Here is a 13830-nt window from a genome sequence, read left to right as displayed (position 1 = left end):
GCTTTAATACGTCAAATTAAGGTTGACTTAAAGCCAGAGCATGTCCATCTTTATATTTGAGCAATTATAATTCCATAATCTGGTAATATTCCAAATCTTACACGGTTACATAATTGAGCTCAGTATCGGGTGCCGTCTGTTGTCCCAAAGATAGGACTGGCAGGACCGCGTGCCCAGCGCAGACCAGCCTCCACCCAACACCCCAACTGTGGTGGCCTGGGCAACAACAACAAAAAGGCTTGAGATGGAGCCATGCAAAGAATGTTTTTACAATCTTGTGTCTAGTAGATCTTAAAAATAGATCATTCTGATAGAGAAAAAAAAACAATCTGAGTCAGATGGAGCCTAGTTTGGATCAATGGTACAATGCCATTTCCAGGATAATTGCACGTTCACGTGCAGCATGTCCCTCACCTTTTGCGTGTTAGCATTCTCAAACTTTTCACTCCTGAAAAGGACCAACTTCAAGGTAGCAAGCTACACGCCGACAATAGCAAGTTTAAGAAAATTTGCATTGTGCAACAAGGTATGCCTGTTTGGTTCTTTCAGGGGATGATTGTCAAGTTTTACCAATATTGTGTATACGGCCTTTCCTATCCGAGATGTTTGGGACCGATGGTTTTGGATGAAGTACACACGGCGATTTAACCATGTTTGTAACCAATTTACCGGTAACAGCTCACAGTACTGTTGTGTGAACAGTTAACTTCATTTAATATTTGACGTTTTCTTTGGCACGGTGCCAATGTTCCACCAAAACCAGTTCCTTTCAGAGCCACCGTTACTGTGTCTAGAGCTTAGCGCTGCCCAAGACGGTAATGACCGTTTTAAATTAATGAAAACAAGCCAGAATGTATGTGTTGTGTAGCCAGACCTCACTCCACACTAGTGTAGAGATAGTTCTAGCAATGCTAGACAACCGACCCACAAACCGGCCAGGTCATTCAAAAGGGATATTTCACAATTTGAAAGCTCAATATATAAACACATGAAATATCACCAGCATCAACACACTTTCATAACAATTACACTTCTACTTTTTCCGTGAAATCCCCTCAGCCTTTATGTGACTGTTTACGAGCGTAAGCATTCAGGCTGTTGAATGAGGCCAGGCTGGTGGACCAGAAGACTCCTGGTTCAATAATCTTTACTGGGCCGCTGCTGTGAGACGTACGCATTCAGATGTGTACAGGAGAAATAGCTAAACAGCTTCTTCAGCGGGAAGTATGGCTCCGTTACAACAATGCAAGCCGAGCTACCTTGCTGCTGCAACTATATGCCTTTAAACCGGCTAAAATGGCCTTTCTAGTCGGATTGTGAATTAAAAAAAAAAAAACAGTTCTTGCCAAAAGGAACAGAATGAACATTTGTGTAACAACCAGGCTGCAAATCTGAAGCAGGTCAGAATGTGAATGAGTGAATACACGAGGAGATCAGGCATGTTTGAACTGTGCACCATGGAAAGTGCTCTGTGCAGGTGCTCGTGCCTGCGCTCCCCCTCTCCGCTGCATTGTTCCACAGTTGGCATGCAAGCGAGCTGCAAAGCGAGGTCAGTTTCCATTATGCACAGCAGCATAATCCCAGTTTGTGTAATTCCCTTTTAAAAAGCCTTCTTCTGGTGTTTCCCTGGAGTTGACAAACCTGCACTCCAACAAGGACTGGCTGCCACAGACTAGCAGATTTACCCCTCATGTTGCCACCAGATTTCCCCCGCCAAATTAAACGCTGAATAGTCCATCCCCTTGTTTTCTGCCTCTTTTTCACCAACAGCAGAACTCACCAATATATATTTACATTAAATCAACAGTGCAAGTTTTTGCAGGGGTGATGACGCTTACGCTTTTATCAACTGTTCCTCCTCACCTACGTCACTTTTCAAGGCTAACACGCAACATGTGCACTCCCTGCCCGGGAGCAGATTAGGGCCATATCTACAACCACTACAATCAAATCCCGTCAGATTAATTCATAGTACCAACCAAGCCAAAACCTTTCACTTAAGCCTACTTGTCTACTTCAGTTTGGCCAATTACGCCACTCAAGTGGGAGTTTTCAATATATGCCATAAACACCCTGCGAAAAACGGGTATCTAAAAAGATTAAAAAAAATAAAAAATAAAAAAAAAACTAAATCTGAGGGAAAACGTGCTCAAACAAGTGAAATTATCTGTCCATGAAGCAAGATAATTTCACTTGGCAAGCTTGCTTGATTTAAGATTATAGTGTAATGTTAAACACGTTTTTTCTATCTTGGTAAGAACCAAATAGTTTGCAGTGCAGCACCTTTATTAAAAACTATTCCTCCTACAGAACGGTGCTCTGCCCCCTCTCCCAATTTTCATTTCATCAGTCGACCCCACATTCAAACAGAATATTTTGTCCCAAGTAACCTCAAGTCAAACCGCTAACATGCATCTCTGATCACACCGCTCACACAGGCTTGAAGAGCTAATAACATGTAAATTCAAAAACACTTTTTGTTTTTTATTAAACGGAATTTCTAGCCAGCTAGGTTCTATTCAAGTTATTGCAACTTTGTTAAATTTAGGTCAATAAAAATTAAGAGTGCCATTTGTCATGGGACTGCTACAGTGGAAATGTATCTCAAGGGGTGATGTGACTCATGCGCTTCACGTGATGTTAGACAAAAGTACCAGCCTCTTGTAGTGTGATTTAGCCTCTTGTACGGTTGCCAACAGGGGTAAATGCACCACACACACACACACACGCGCATCGGCATTAAGGAAAACACGCTGCAAATACAGAAACGATGCAAAAAGAAAAGCACAAAGTCCGAAAACAAATGCAACACCCCCCGCATCCAGATTACACAACTGATAATGATGTGGGGCTATTTCAATTCCAAAAGCCAAGGGAACTTTATCAGGATGCATAGTTTCCTGGATCCATGAAATAACTGGCCTTTTAAAATAAAAATCTGCCTGCCTCTATGGGAATTTAACATAGGGTGGTGCATACTTATGCCCCCTCTATTATAAGGCGGAACATTTATTCATTCACAATGCATTAGGCCTGCACGATGTTAAACTGACATTGCATTTTTTTCCTGCAATATAAAAAGAAATCTTTAAAAGCTGACAAATGTATTTGGAAATAAATCAATCTCAACTACTGCAGTGATTTTGTAGGGTAGTGCATCTACATAGAAGAGTAACTACGATAAACTTTCATGCTTTACAAACACCAAAGCAAGTAAGTGCAAGTGGGTTGAAATACAATAGTTGACTAGCATGGCACTATTGTATTCATATAATACTATCACGGCTAACATGTATGACAACGACTGCATGTTGCTTCCTCTAAATTTTTAGGTTGTGGTCGACTAGCGAGCCCAGCTTTTTTGATAAATTGATCAGACCTGCATGTCACACGCACTAGCAACAAAGATATCCATAAACAATTAAATCTGTGTAAATGATGTTAGATCAGACACACTTCTGTAGTAGATTAGCGTTACGTTTTCAGTGTTGCGGCTCCAAACCGCGTTAGTTGAGACGGACGGACGCATTGTTTCTTTCAGGGGATGATTGTAAAGATTGAACAAATATTGTTTATACGGCATTACAAAAAATATCCTTCAACCCTAGCCTACAATAATCATTCGTTCAAAGAAAATAGGTGCCCTTAAGGTTGAATTTTTCTAAATTTTCTAAAGGCATTCCAATTATTTCTAAAAATATGTTTCTTTTATTACTCCTTTCACTCCAATTTAGCATGGGTTCACACACTTATGAGCACCACTATCTTTTCTCTCATTTGGTTTATTGGCTCAGGTCACATGTAATACTCAATAGGCAGAGACGTGTCATAAACTGTAAACTCGTGGTAATAAAAAGGCAGAGCGCTTGCTCCCTGTGGGGTCAAAAATCAAGCTGTTCCACTAAGCGCTTGCTAGAACTTCCATTATGGAATCTGGATGCATCAGTTTCTTGTTGCATTTGTTTTCAGGGTTTGTGTGCTTTTTTTTGGCATTGTGTTGTCAAATTTATCAAGAGGTTTTCTTAATTTGCTTGCGTTTCATCTTTTTGCGCGTGTCATGAAGTTGCAGTGTGTTGCCCGTTTCGGCCACCGTACTTTTGTGGATTGAGCTGGAGCGCCAAAAAAAAAAACAAAAAAAAAAAACATCTTGAACAGAACGTGTTTTCCAGGAGTTATTAATGAAAAGCCAATTAAAGAGGCATTTATGATGAACGGCTGATTTAGCAGCACAAGTCTCAGGACAAGCAAGACAACATTAGCATCTTGTGAACCTAGGGAAAAGGGCTCCCTCGCTGATCACACCAATGATGATAAAGCAAAGGTAGAGAGCCCAAAGCGGGCTGAGTGTAATCTATGCAGCCCACAAACAGCGGCATAATTAAACTGAGCTCCAGATGTTGCATACACCGATAAAAAAAAAAAAAAAAAAAGCCTCCGATAGTAATTCCCATCCGGTCGAGCCGGGGTCCATCCACGGCAAGTGCTGCTTTTCCCTGGAGGGGTGCACACCAGTTCCAGACAGACAAACAACTGCACAGGGAATCCGGACAAACACAGATCCGTTATTACAAAACGTGTTTTTCACTCATTGTGAGAATTGTGAACTAAGACGTCTATTCAGTTCACGACTAATGTTTAGATGGTAAACAAGTTATTCATTGTAGAAAGATGTGACTTCCCCCACAGACCGTGAACATCCATTCTGATTCAGACTCCCTGGGAAAACTGGGTGCATGAGAATGGAGACTTCAATATTGAAAAATATGGCAGTTTCTCTAAACTCATGTCTATGAACAATGGCATTTTAGATCATTGAGGGATTTTATCCTAGCAAAAAAAAAAACAACTTGTTGCAATAAATGTAAATTTTCTCGAGGGACTTTGGATATCTTTGACACTTTATGACAATAGTTTTAGTTGTCAACCCCTGCCCCCTTCTTTGAAGAGTTTTGGCCTAGAAGCCTAAATGACTTTGTGAAAATGCTTTGCTTCTATATGAGAGTATGCACAGCTATACTCAGAGTCCCTCAAACTGCACACAACTGGGCAAAACAAAGTCAATGATCAGCTGAGGGGCCAGAAATATGCATGCGTGACAGGATTATTCACGAGACCAAGACCCAAGAACAACAAGTCATATGATCGGCTCACAGTGAAGAGGCAGAGCAGTGGAAGGATCAAAAAAGGAGGACTAGAGCCGATGAGAAATGTGTGGAATGTGAGGTACAGTCTGGTACCTCCGGTGCAGAAGACATGACTGGAAAAAAAAACAAAAAAACTGGAGGATTAAGAGGAAATTTAAAGCCCAAAAAACTTGTCATTTTGCATTGTGACCATTTCAGTGTAAACTTTTTCTAATTCAGTGTTTGTTTTACTTGTTTATATATAAAAACTGCAGGTCACAGCACCAATGATGAACTAATCCCTGAGGGATTCTGCCTACTGTGACCAGCAATGAAAAACTAGCCAGTTAGTCCGTCCTGGGTCACATGCAATGCCACACAAACGAAAAAAACTCAAAAATGGTAATTTCTTTAATTAAATCATAAATTGTCTGAGCCCTGGTGTCATCCTCTGTGTGTTAGCCAAACACAAATCCCATATTGAATTGCACTTAATTTAGCAAAACAATTCTCAACAGGGCTTCTCAGGCTTTAAAAAAAAATTTAAAAAATAAACTAATAATCCTTCAACATGTCTCCTTTCCATATAGATTTTCACTTTATGACTTTAAGAGCAGGTAGCTAAATCCCAAATCCTGTACAGCAAATTAATATCACCGTACCAGAAGTACTGTACATACATTTATCATGAAAACACAATTATACTAAACCTCTCGCGCCAGTGGTTCTAAAACACGAGGCAATTCAAAGGACATGACCATTGTTGCCAGTACATTTCAATCAAATATCATGAAAACGTATCTTTAATGTCATCGTTGCCTGATGCAGCAGTGTCAGTGGAACTGTCAGCAGTCTAACTAATTATAGAGAATGCCGCTTCCTTTAAGTGTACCAAAGATGCTCTAACGCAATCAATACCTGAATCTTTTAAAAGCCCTTTCAGTGCTTATTGCAGCGCAAGTGAGCCAAACTGAGTCAGAATAGAGGCCCACGAAGGAGGTTAATCAAGGCAGCACATCAACTACAAACTGCGTTTTTCCTACAGTTAATGTATGTTTGTTGGTATGTGTGCAGTTGAGTGTCCCTAATTTCCCTTAACCTCACCTCATTTGCACAGGTCCTACCCACTGACCAATCAGCTATTTTTAAATGCAACCACTCAAGGTCAAATGCCTATTTGGAATTAAAATGGAACAAATGGAATTTGGGACACTAAACTGCACGCAAACCCTGTTTGTCTTTGAACAACAACCGTTTAGGGTTCACCCATAGTTTGTGTATTTAATAATCCTCAAACTATCAGTTATCACTTAGTGGAGAATCCACTAAAGATAGTCATTCATTCTTCTAAGAATATATAATGACTGTAATTAGAAAAAGAATTCCCTGGCTTAATGTGTCTTGATATAGATTTGTAAGGAGATGGTACATAAGGATGTAAACAGTAAGGAGATCTTGACTGTCATTGGCAGAAAACAATTTAAAGAACAAGCCATAAACAGTGTTGACAACTGTTGACAATGCTATGAAATACAGTTGCCTACGTATACATCCAGCAGACATGGAGCTACGTTTACATTCATTACAAGTTGTGTTTCTGTCTGCCTGACTGATCCAAGTCAAAGATTCACTCTTGTTTTGGGCTGTGAGGTCCCGAGAGAAACATCTGGCTCTCTAGCTTCTAAATGCTCCACCACATCTACCAGATAGTTGCCAACTTTGGATTTTCTGCTTTTGGTGATGGGAAAGTAGCGTATAGTGGGCTATTCATGGTGTTTTTATTGCGGGGACGTGAAACCAAAACAACACACTGAAAGACACTAAATGCTCTGTGGAGCTGGGGAAAACTGCACAGTCAAGTGATAATTCAATTTTGGTCCATCTTTATGGAGGGACCTCTTTCACATTACAGTCATTTAAATTCCTTGTTAATTTAAAAGTTAGTCAATGCAGCTTTAATCTCATAGCATACCTGGCGCTGAACAGTTCTGCTCCGTTTCGTTGTCTCCTACTGAAGCCATTAGCCGTCTTCCCCAGTGTTCAGAGTCCGGATGTCCCTCCACTAACATCCCATGGCCTGCAACAGAAAACAAAACACCGCCGCTCATCATACATTCATTACCAATAAAGTAATGAAGCACAAAAGTTCCCGGCACATGTTGGTGGTTAAGGTTTCTTTTGCCCCGGGGAAACCTCAAACTATTTTGCACAATGTATAAAACTGCAATCCAAACTATCATGCCCCTCTTGCACATGTTTCAAGGCCCAACTCATCCATGATCACTGACATTAATCCAAACAAGGTTCTCTTATCTTTAATCCCTTAAAAGTTTGTTTATTTAGATTTGACATTTTCATTCGACGGCCGCAAAAGCACAACATGCAGCTGCTGTGCCATTATGTTTCGAGATGGAGTGCACAAGTTTCATTAAACTGCTCTTAAGCCTCTATAATGAGGACATAAAATAACTGTCCCAAATCTATTATGTAAAATCGTAACGAGCTGAGCGGCATTTTAAATTTGCAATTTTCATAAAATGCCAACACACAAATGTAATGAATTGGCAAAGCAGTGCAGGATGATTAAACAGTAATGCATGTATATGCAATTATGAGCCGACCCCTGGGGAATACCCTGAGGACAATTGGTCTGTGTTGTTCAGACTACCTCGGTGTGGCTTTTTGTTGGAATGGTTGCGAAAGACTGTAGCAGGCATTGGACACATGATCTTCAGCGTCTCCCTGACCATGTGAATGTGTCCAGGATCACTAGTCTCAGGAGGCCAATTCCTCCTCTGGCAGAGATTCAGCAGAAGTAAAAGGTGAAGACAAGGAGACACCTACTAGTTTAAGGGTAACGTATTTAAGAACACTGACCCTTTAAAAAGAAAATACATTTGGCAATTCCAGAATTTGTGGAAATTTTGCTTGAAAGAAACGAAGAAACAAACAGTTTGACAATTGGATGAATATGTTGACTAATCAATTAAAGGACTACTAGCGTTGGAGTAAATTAGAAATGGTCCTGCGTACACATCTTTTTCAAATTTAAAGCAGTAATAATTTTGATGAGTATAGTGAACAAACTAAACACGTTTAAACCTTTAGAACGTGTTTTAATGTGAAAGTGAGCAGCCCATCTTTGAGTCGTTTCTGGCCAAACGCAACCTGACAATGTTAGTCAATTAAATGTTTAGTCACCGATACTCATTTTCTACTCTTCAACCTTCCAGTCAGTGTTTTTCCTCAGGGCAGTTACCTGAACCTAGAGGGTACTTTTGGTGCACATACAGGTCTTCACTAAATGGCTTTTAATCTAGTAGAGTTAAACAGCATGACGATCGGCAGGCACTGGACAAACAGATTGTACACAAGGCGACTGCAGCTGCTTCCCACAGCTCTCCACTCCAAAAGACCAAACCATCCAGTCATCGCTTTCAACGTGTTCCACCTCACCAAGCAGCCAAGTTTCTTACAGTCTCTGGTCTCCCCCGTTTGTTTTATTTTATTGTAGCAATGCTCAAAATACAACACTATCCAATGTGAGGCCAGGGGAGGGCATGGAGACATGGACACTGTGCCAAGAGATGATCACTTTTGGCATACACAAAAGAATCATGTGTAGATCACATGGGGCATTTTACATTTACACAAACTGGTTTGGACGCGGTGGACTATTCATATTTGGGGGGGGGGGGGACATATACATGACAGTCCATCTCAATTCAATGTCTCCAGGCTGTTGTGTAGAATCACTTGACCACAACTATAACATCTTTTTACAAACAAAGATTCTATGAGGTTTCCTGGAGGAAGACTGCATGCATGTGCGTGCGTGTTATGAACATGGGCCATTTTTTGAACTGCATGCTCCCCGCCAAGCATCTGAAACAGGAAAAACAATGAAGGCGGGATTCTGTCACTACTTCTGGACAAATACAATGAGGGCTGCAGTCTGTTGTGGGCATGACTTGCGTGATTAATCGTCTTATTCTTCATGTTCTTCTGTACTCACAATTTTTCTGTAGCTTCTGGTCGACAAAACACGAGCCAAGAATCACTCGCCTTTGCGTTAGTAAAGAATTACAAAACATTTGTTTTTTATAGCTTAAAAATGTCCACTCTTTAGGTTTATGTATTCCTTTGGCTATAAGTTCAACAACTGGAGGTCACTCTGGGGGTCTCAGAATGTGGGATACATATTTGTTACTCATTGATGTTTTACAGTTTAAGTTTAGATGGATTCATTTTTTAAGCTATTTTTCCAAACAAAAATAGCCAATTATTGTCTCGTAATGTGAATGTTGGCTGGTTTTTAAGTCTTAATTAGTCGTAAATAATTAGAGACCAAACAAAACATCTGATGATATTGTCACAAGCTCTATAGAGTCTTATAAAAGATAACATTTTCCACTGTTTTACGATTCATATAAATAAATTAAAAATTCAGATAAATAATGACTTTTCTTTTGTTTGTGTATGGTCCCTTGGCTTGTGTCCGTTTATTTCTGCATGTGTTTTGTCTCCCTCCCTCCAGTTTTTAGGTTCCTGGGACACGTTCTTATGTCCCAGTGTGCTGTTTGTGACTATTACGTTTTCTGACTACATAAAAAAAAAATACTGAAAACCATTTCAAGTTGCAGGCCTATATGACTAGATCTGAAAACCGCTCAGCATTACTGGTACACTTTTTGTGTGCCTTTACTTTATAGATAAGCCAATTTTATGTGCGTTACATTGCTTGGTATAAACAAAGCAATAAGGCCATCCTAAATTAATTCTGACAACTTCAGTGACATTAAAGAGACCAAGTCTACTCGCCGTCTTGGAGCAGAAACAAAGAAATTAACTCAATGGGATGAAGAGGCTGTGAATACACGTCTATCAGACTAAATCGAGTAGCAGAGGGAGACAAGAGTGTGCAAACAATAGCACAGTGATAATGTCATACTCCAGTTCTGTCCAATCAGGTCAGCCGGGAGATGGACCAAGGACAACCATCAATCTTTTTGTGGAGTTCTCCCCTTCTAGGATTATTCACATTCCTGTTGCTCCCTCCCCACCCATCACCATCAGTCTGCTGCAGCTACTTGTCAGAGCTGAGCCCTGCTTCTCATAAACCCCTGTTCTAGTCCCCCACGCGCAACACCATCACCTATACCCAGCAGGTCCATCAGCATGCATGACATTGCTGAGTCCCCCACCCCTCTTTATGGAAATATAACAATTTAGTTAGTAGTACATCAAATCCATCCATCTGGACAATTCAGAACATCACTCACCCACACTACTATCAATCAAATTGGGGTGGACGACAAGAAACAACAAGGTGCAGGTTTAACTGTGACATGACAAAGGTGTGTTACTGTTGTGATGGATGAAAGATGAGAAGGCCACAGCCAGTCAGTTAGGCAGATCTGATTATGGTGAGCTTTAGGTCTCGTGGGTTCAAAGGGGATCTCTGGTTCCGTCAAACACTCCTCATCCATGTCACCTCGAAACCCCACCACCACTTCTGGTCAACCGGGCTGACAGTCACAAGAAAAAGCGTTCAGTCAAATACCCCCACATGACCATCACCGCGTGTGGGTCAGGCGAACTTGATTAAATGAAAAAAAGGCCAGCTATTAGTGACAGAGGGGGGCTTAAATGGCTCCCAGTGCCTGCCTTTGGAGATAAGAGATTTGCACTGGCCTGTATGATATCATTCCAGAATAATCTTTTAAGCCTCTTGTTGTTTTTAATGTAATTAATAAAACTCCTGATACATGAGTTAGAGATCTCAGGCCGTAGTTGTGGTGAATCTGCAGCAGCTTTCAGCCAGACGCAATAATTCCTGATTTAAAGGCTCCCTGCACTAGGAAATGTTTGCAAAATTCCTGTTGCCGCTGCACAGTTGTTCCCTTAATGCCAACAGCACTGTCTTGTACGATGTGTTCCGTCTGTTAACCTCTGATCCCACTGGTGTGTCACATATTCTTCACCGATAAAATGTCAAGGTTGATAGTTTACATAACTGTATTTGAGGCTGTGTGGGATGCTGTGTGTGTCAGTGTTTGCACGGGCCTGCGGTAAGAGTTGACTCGCGTGCATGCGAGGGCATGCCGTTTGGAGAGTGTGTGCGCGCGCCTGCATGGGGAAAAGAAACTACACGCATATGATCAGCCATGTGAGTAGTTCGCTCAGCGCACACCTCGAGCATCACCTATGACTACTGAAACATTCAGCAAGCAAAGGCAGCCAAGAGTTTACCCCCCCCCCCCCCCCCCCCCCCCCCCCCCCCCCCCCCCCTTTAAATGGTCGGCGGTGGCCTCTGCGTAAAATCCGTATCCCTCGATGGCCATGCAGAACCTGGAAGCGTGCTGATGCTCGAGGGTGGTTGAGGTGAATCAGTGTGTGCGGTGATGTGAGAAGCCCCGGACCAGACGAGATGATGCCAGCATTAACCACCATCCTGAGCTCCGGTGTAGTGTGACCGACGATCGCTGCGTGCATGTGAAGCAGTCTGCCTCTTGAATTAAAAACGTGCCACTGCCACGGCGCGCACACTGCGGCATACAGACGCATGTGTCCAACATTGAGATACAACACGATGCTCTAATTGGACAACATGTGCAGGTTTGACTTTTTCTACGGAGCGTGTTGAGCCCAAAACAGAACACAGCATTGGCTATTTAGGCTACTGCATTTTAATACAAACTACACACTTAATTTAAATGGATAGAAAACCAGAATCAAAAGCTCCCCACACTCATTTTGGACCTGCTCCTGTGTATAAATACAGGAAATTGTATGGCTTTGGTTCCATGTTCTTATAAAGCACATTTGTTTGTTTAGTGACCGATGCTCTATAATTGCAATTGGCCTAACTGATCACTGCAGATTTCTTAGCCCCTCCACTACGTCCTCAGCTTTCTGTGCCCCAGTGCATCTCAGCAGTCTCTCCCCACTCACCTGTCTTGGTCAACAGCGCCGACATGCTCCACGCCACGAAGAGGACACTGCAGATAAAGCACACCTGAACGAAAAGCATCTCCCTCCTCTTGCGAACTTTAAATATCTTTGAAATTATTGTCTTTTTGGACACGCTCACGGTGTCGGTGTCGTCCCGCTCCATGTTTCGCTGCTTGGCCGGCGGCCACTATTTTTGCGTCCTTAACAGCCAAAGAAACAGCCGCCCCACTTGCCTCTTCACACGGAAGACAGCCGGGATGTCGTCCTCATTTTATGCCGTCCAGGGCGCAGATGGAGAGTAGTGAAGCGGACAGTTTCTCCCCCCCCTCTCCTCTTCGCCGTTAACAAGATGCCTTTCAGCTGCCGGATATCAGACTGGGCAATGACACGGCGGTCAAATTCCGATATAGCTTAAAGACTCTAGATCTCCAAATCAAATCAAGATAGCACTGCTTCTGAATTCGGATTCTGCGAGAGGATGGGTATCGGACCGGCTCCCATTGCCACATGTATCCTGTCCCGTGACAAACAAAATCATCTGCTGCAAAATCCTCTCTCCATGTAGTTTCTGTTTGGCATAAAATGCGTCACCGTACAGTCAGAAACGTGGAATCGCTCAGCTGCGCCGTATCGCCAACTCCACGCACCTGCGCCTGTTAAGTGAAACCAATCTGTGCTCATCAAGGTTAATTGTCAAATTCTGGCAGCAGTCGTGCCGCTCGCCTCGCTCGGGCGCCTCCCCCTTCCCATGAATTCCTCCTTAGTGCAAAATACTTCGTGCTGATCAGAGAAGACCATCAGTTGCCTTTGCTTCCAGCTGCCCTCTTACTATGCGCCCTCCAATGAGACCGGGCCCCTTTAACTTTCCCGAGGACTGCATGTGCAAACAGCCAGTAAAAAAAAAAAAAAAAAAAACACACGCGTAGCTTGTTCTATCTCCAGGCTGTCCACATTGAAACCTCCGAAAAGCTGATCATCGAACACTCTGTACTCCGAGTCCTTAAATCTTTCACCTTATTTGCGCGTCGCTCTGAGATCACACCTAGGATACTGGTTTGGTTTGTGCGACGAGGCAAGCCCTATCATGCTGCTCAAACAACATCAAACCGTGTACTCTGCTGTGTTATTAAACCAAATCCCATATTTTCCTGAGTCCCAAGCACAGCCACTCTAATAACTGGCATCCTATTCACCTGCTGTCCTCATTTTGATAGCATGCTGAATAATTAAGGTTATAGATCTTCAGGCTCATGTGCGCCTGGCCCCCTCCCTTCCAAATCTACAACCATGAAATAATTCCTCATTGCCTAAAGTTTTTTTTGCCAAGATTATAATGGTATTTACGTTTTGCCCTTCAGAAAATTGCTTCACACAACCTGCACAGTAAATAATGTAATGGGGCCCTTTATGTCAGTGTGGCAGTAATAAATGAAATGTGGGTAAAATATGTCCTGCACTCTGTGATGAAGGACAACATATACCATTATTAGGGAAAAAAATTCTGCAAGCATTAATGTGAAAGTGCCTCACTTTACTTTTTAGGTTATGGATATTCCCCAAATGTATATGTCAGCTTAACATGCTGAGTGGAACTGGATTTAGTCTCCACTATACCCCCTAATAAGGGTTGGATAGTTAGCAGTCCTGCTAATGTGTCACCCAACAGACCAACTCAAACCTCCTGTCCTGGAGGCTCCGTGTGATTGGTGAAGCTCAGGTGTCTTTGCTCACCTATTATTTGGTGTTAGCTGTA

General features: G+C 42.2%; 1 protein-coding gene across 4 annotated transcripts in view; it reads right to left on the bottom strand.

Annotated features, from left to right (window-relative positions):
- slc24a4b (solute carrier family 24 member 4b) overlaps nucleotides 1-13086 on the bottom strand; it is a 34287-nt gene extending 21201 nt beyond the window's left edge. For 2 of the 4 annotated variants that reach the window (XM_034899885.1, XM_034899886.1), the window contains exons 1-2: nucleotides 12078-13083; nucleotides 7096-7200 (exon numbers count right to left, since the gene is read on the bottom strand). In XM_034899885.1, coding sequence (XP_034755776.1) covers nucleotides 7096-7200; nucleotides 12078-12240 — 268 coding nt within the window. In that variant the 5' untranslated portion in view covers nucleotides 12241-13083. Of the gene's footprint in view, nucleotides 1-7095; nucleotides 7201-12077 lie in introns of all 4 variants that reach the window. The other 2 variants (XM_034899884.1, XM_034899883.1) reach the window with 2 other exon arrangements.
- Nucleotides 13087-13830: the final 744 nt, after the last annotated feature.

Source organism: Etheostoma cragini, chromosome 18, assembly GCF_013103735.1.
Source record: "Etheostoma cragini isolate CJK2018 chromosome 18, CSU_Ecrag_1.0, whole genome shotgun sequence".
NCBI lineage: Eukaryota > Metazoa > Chordata > Actinopteri > Perciformes > Percidae > Etheostoma > Etheostoma cragini.
The sequence above is the reverse complement of the archived record's forward strand: the minus strand, read 5'-3'. Positions and strand labels throughout refer to the sequence as shown.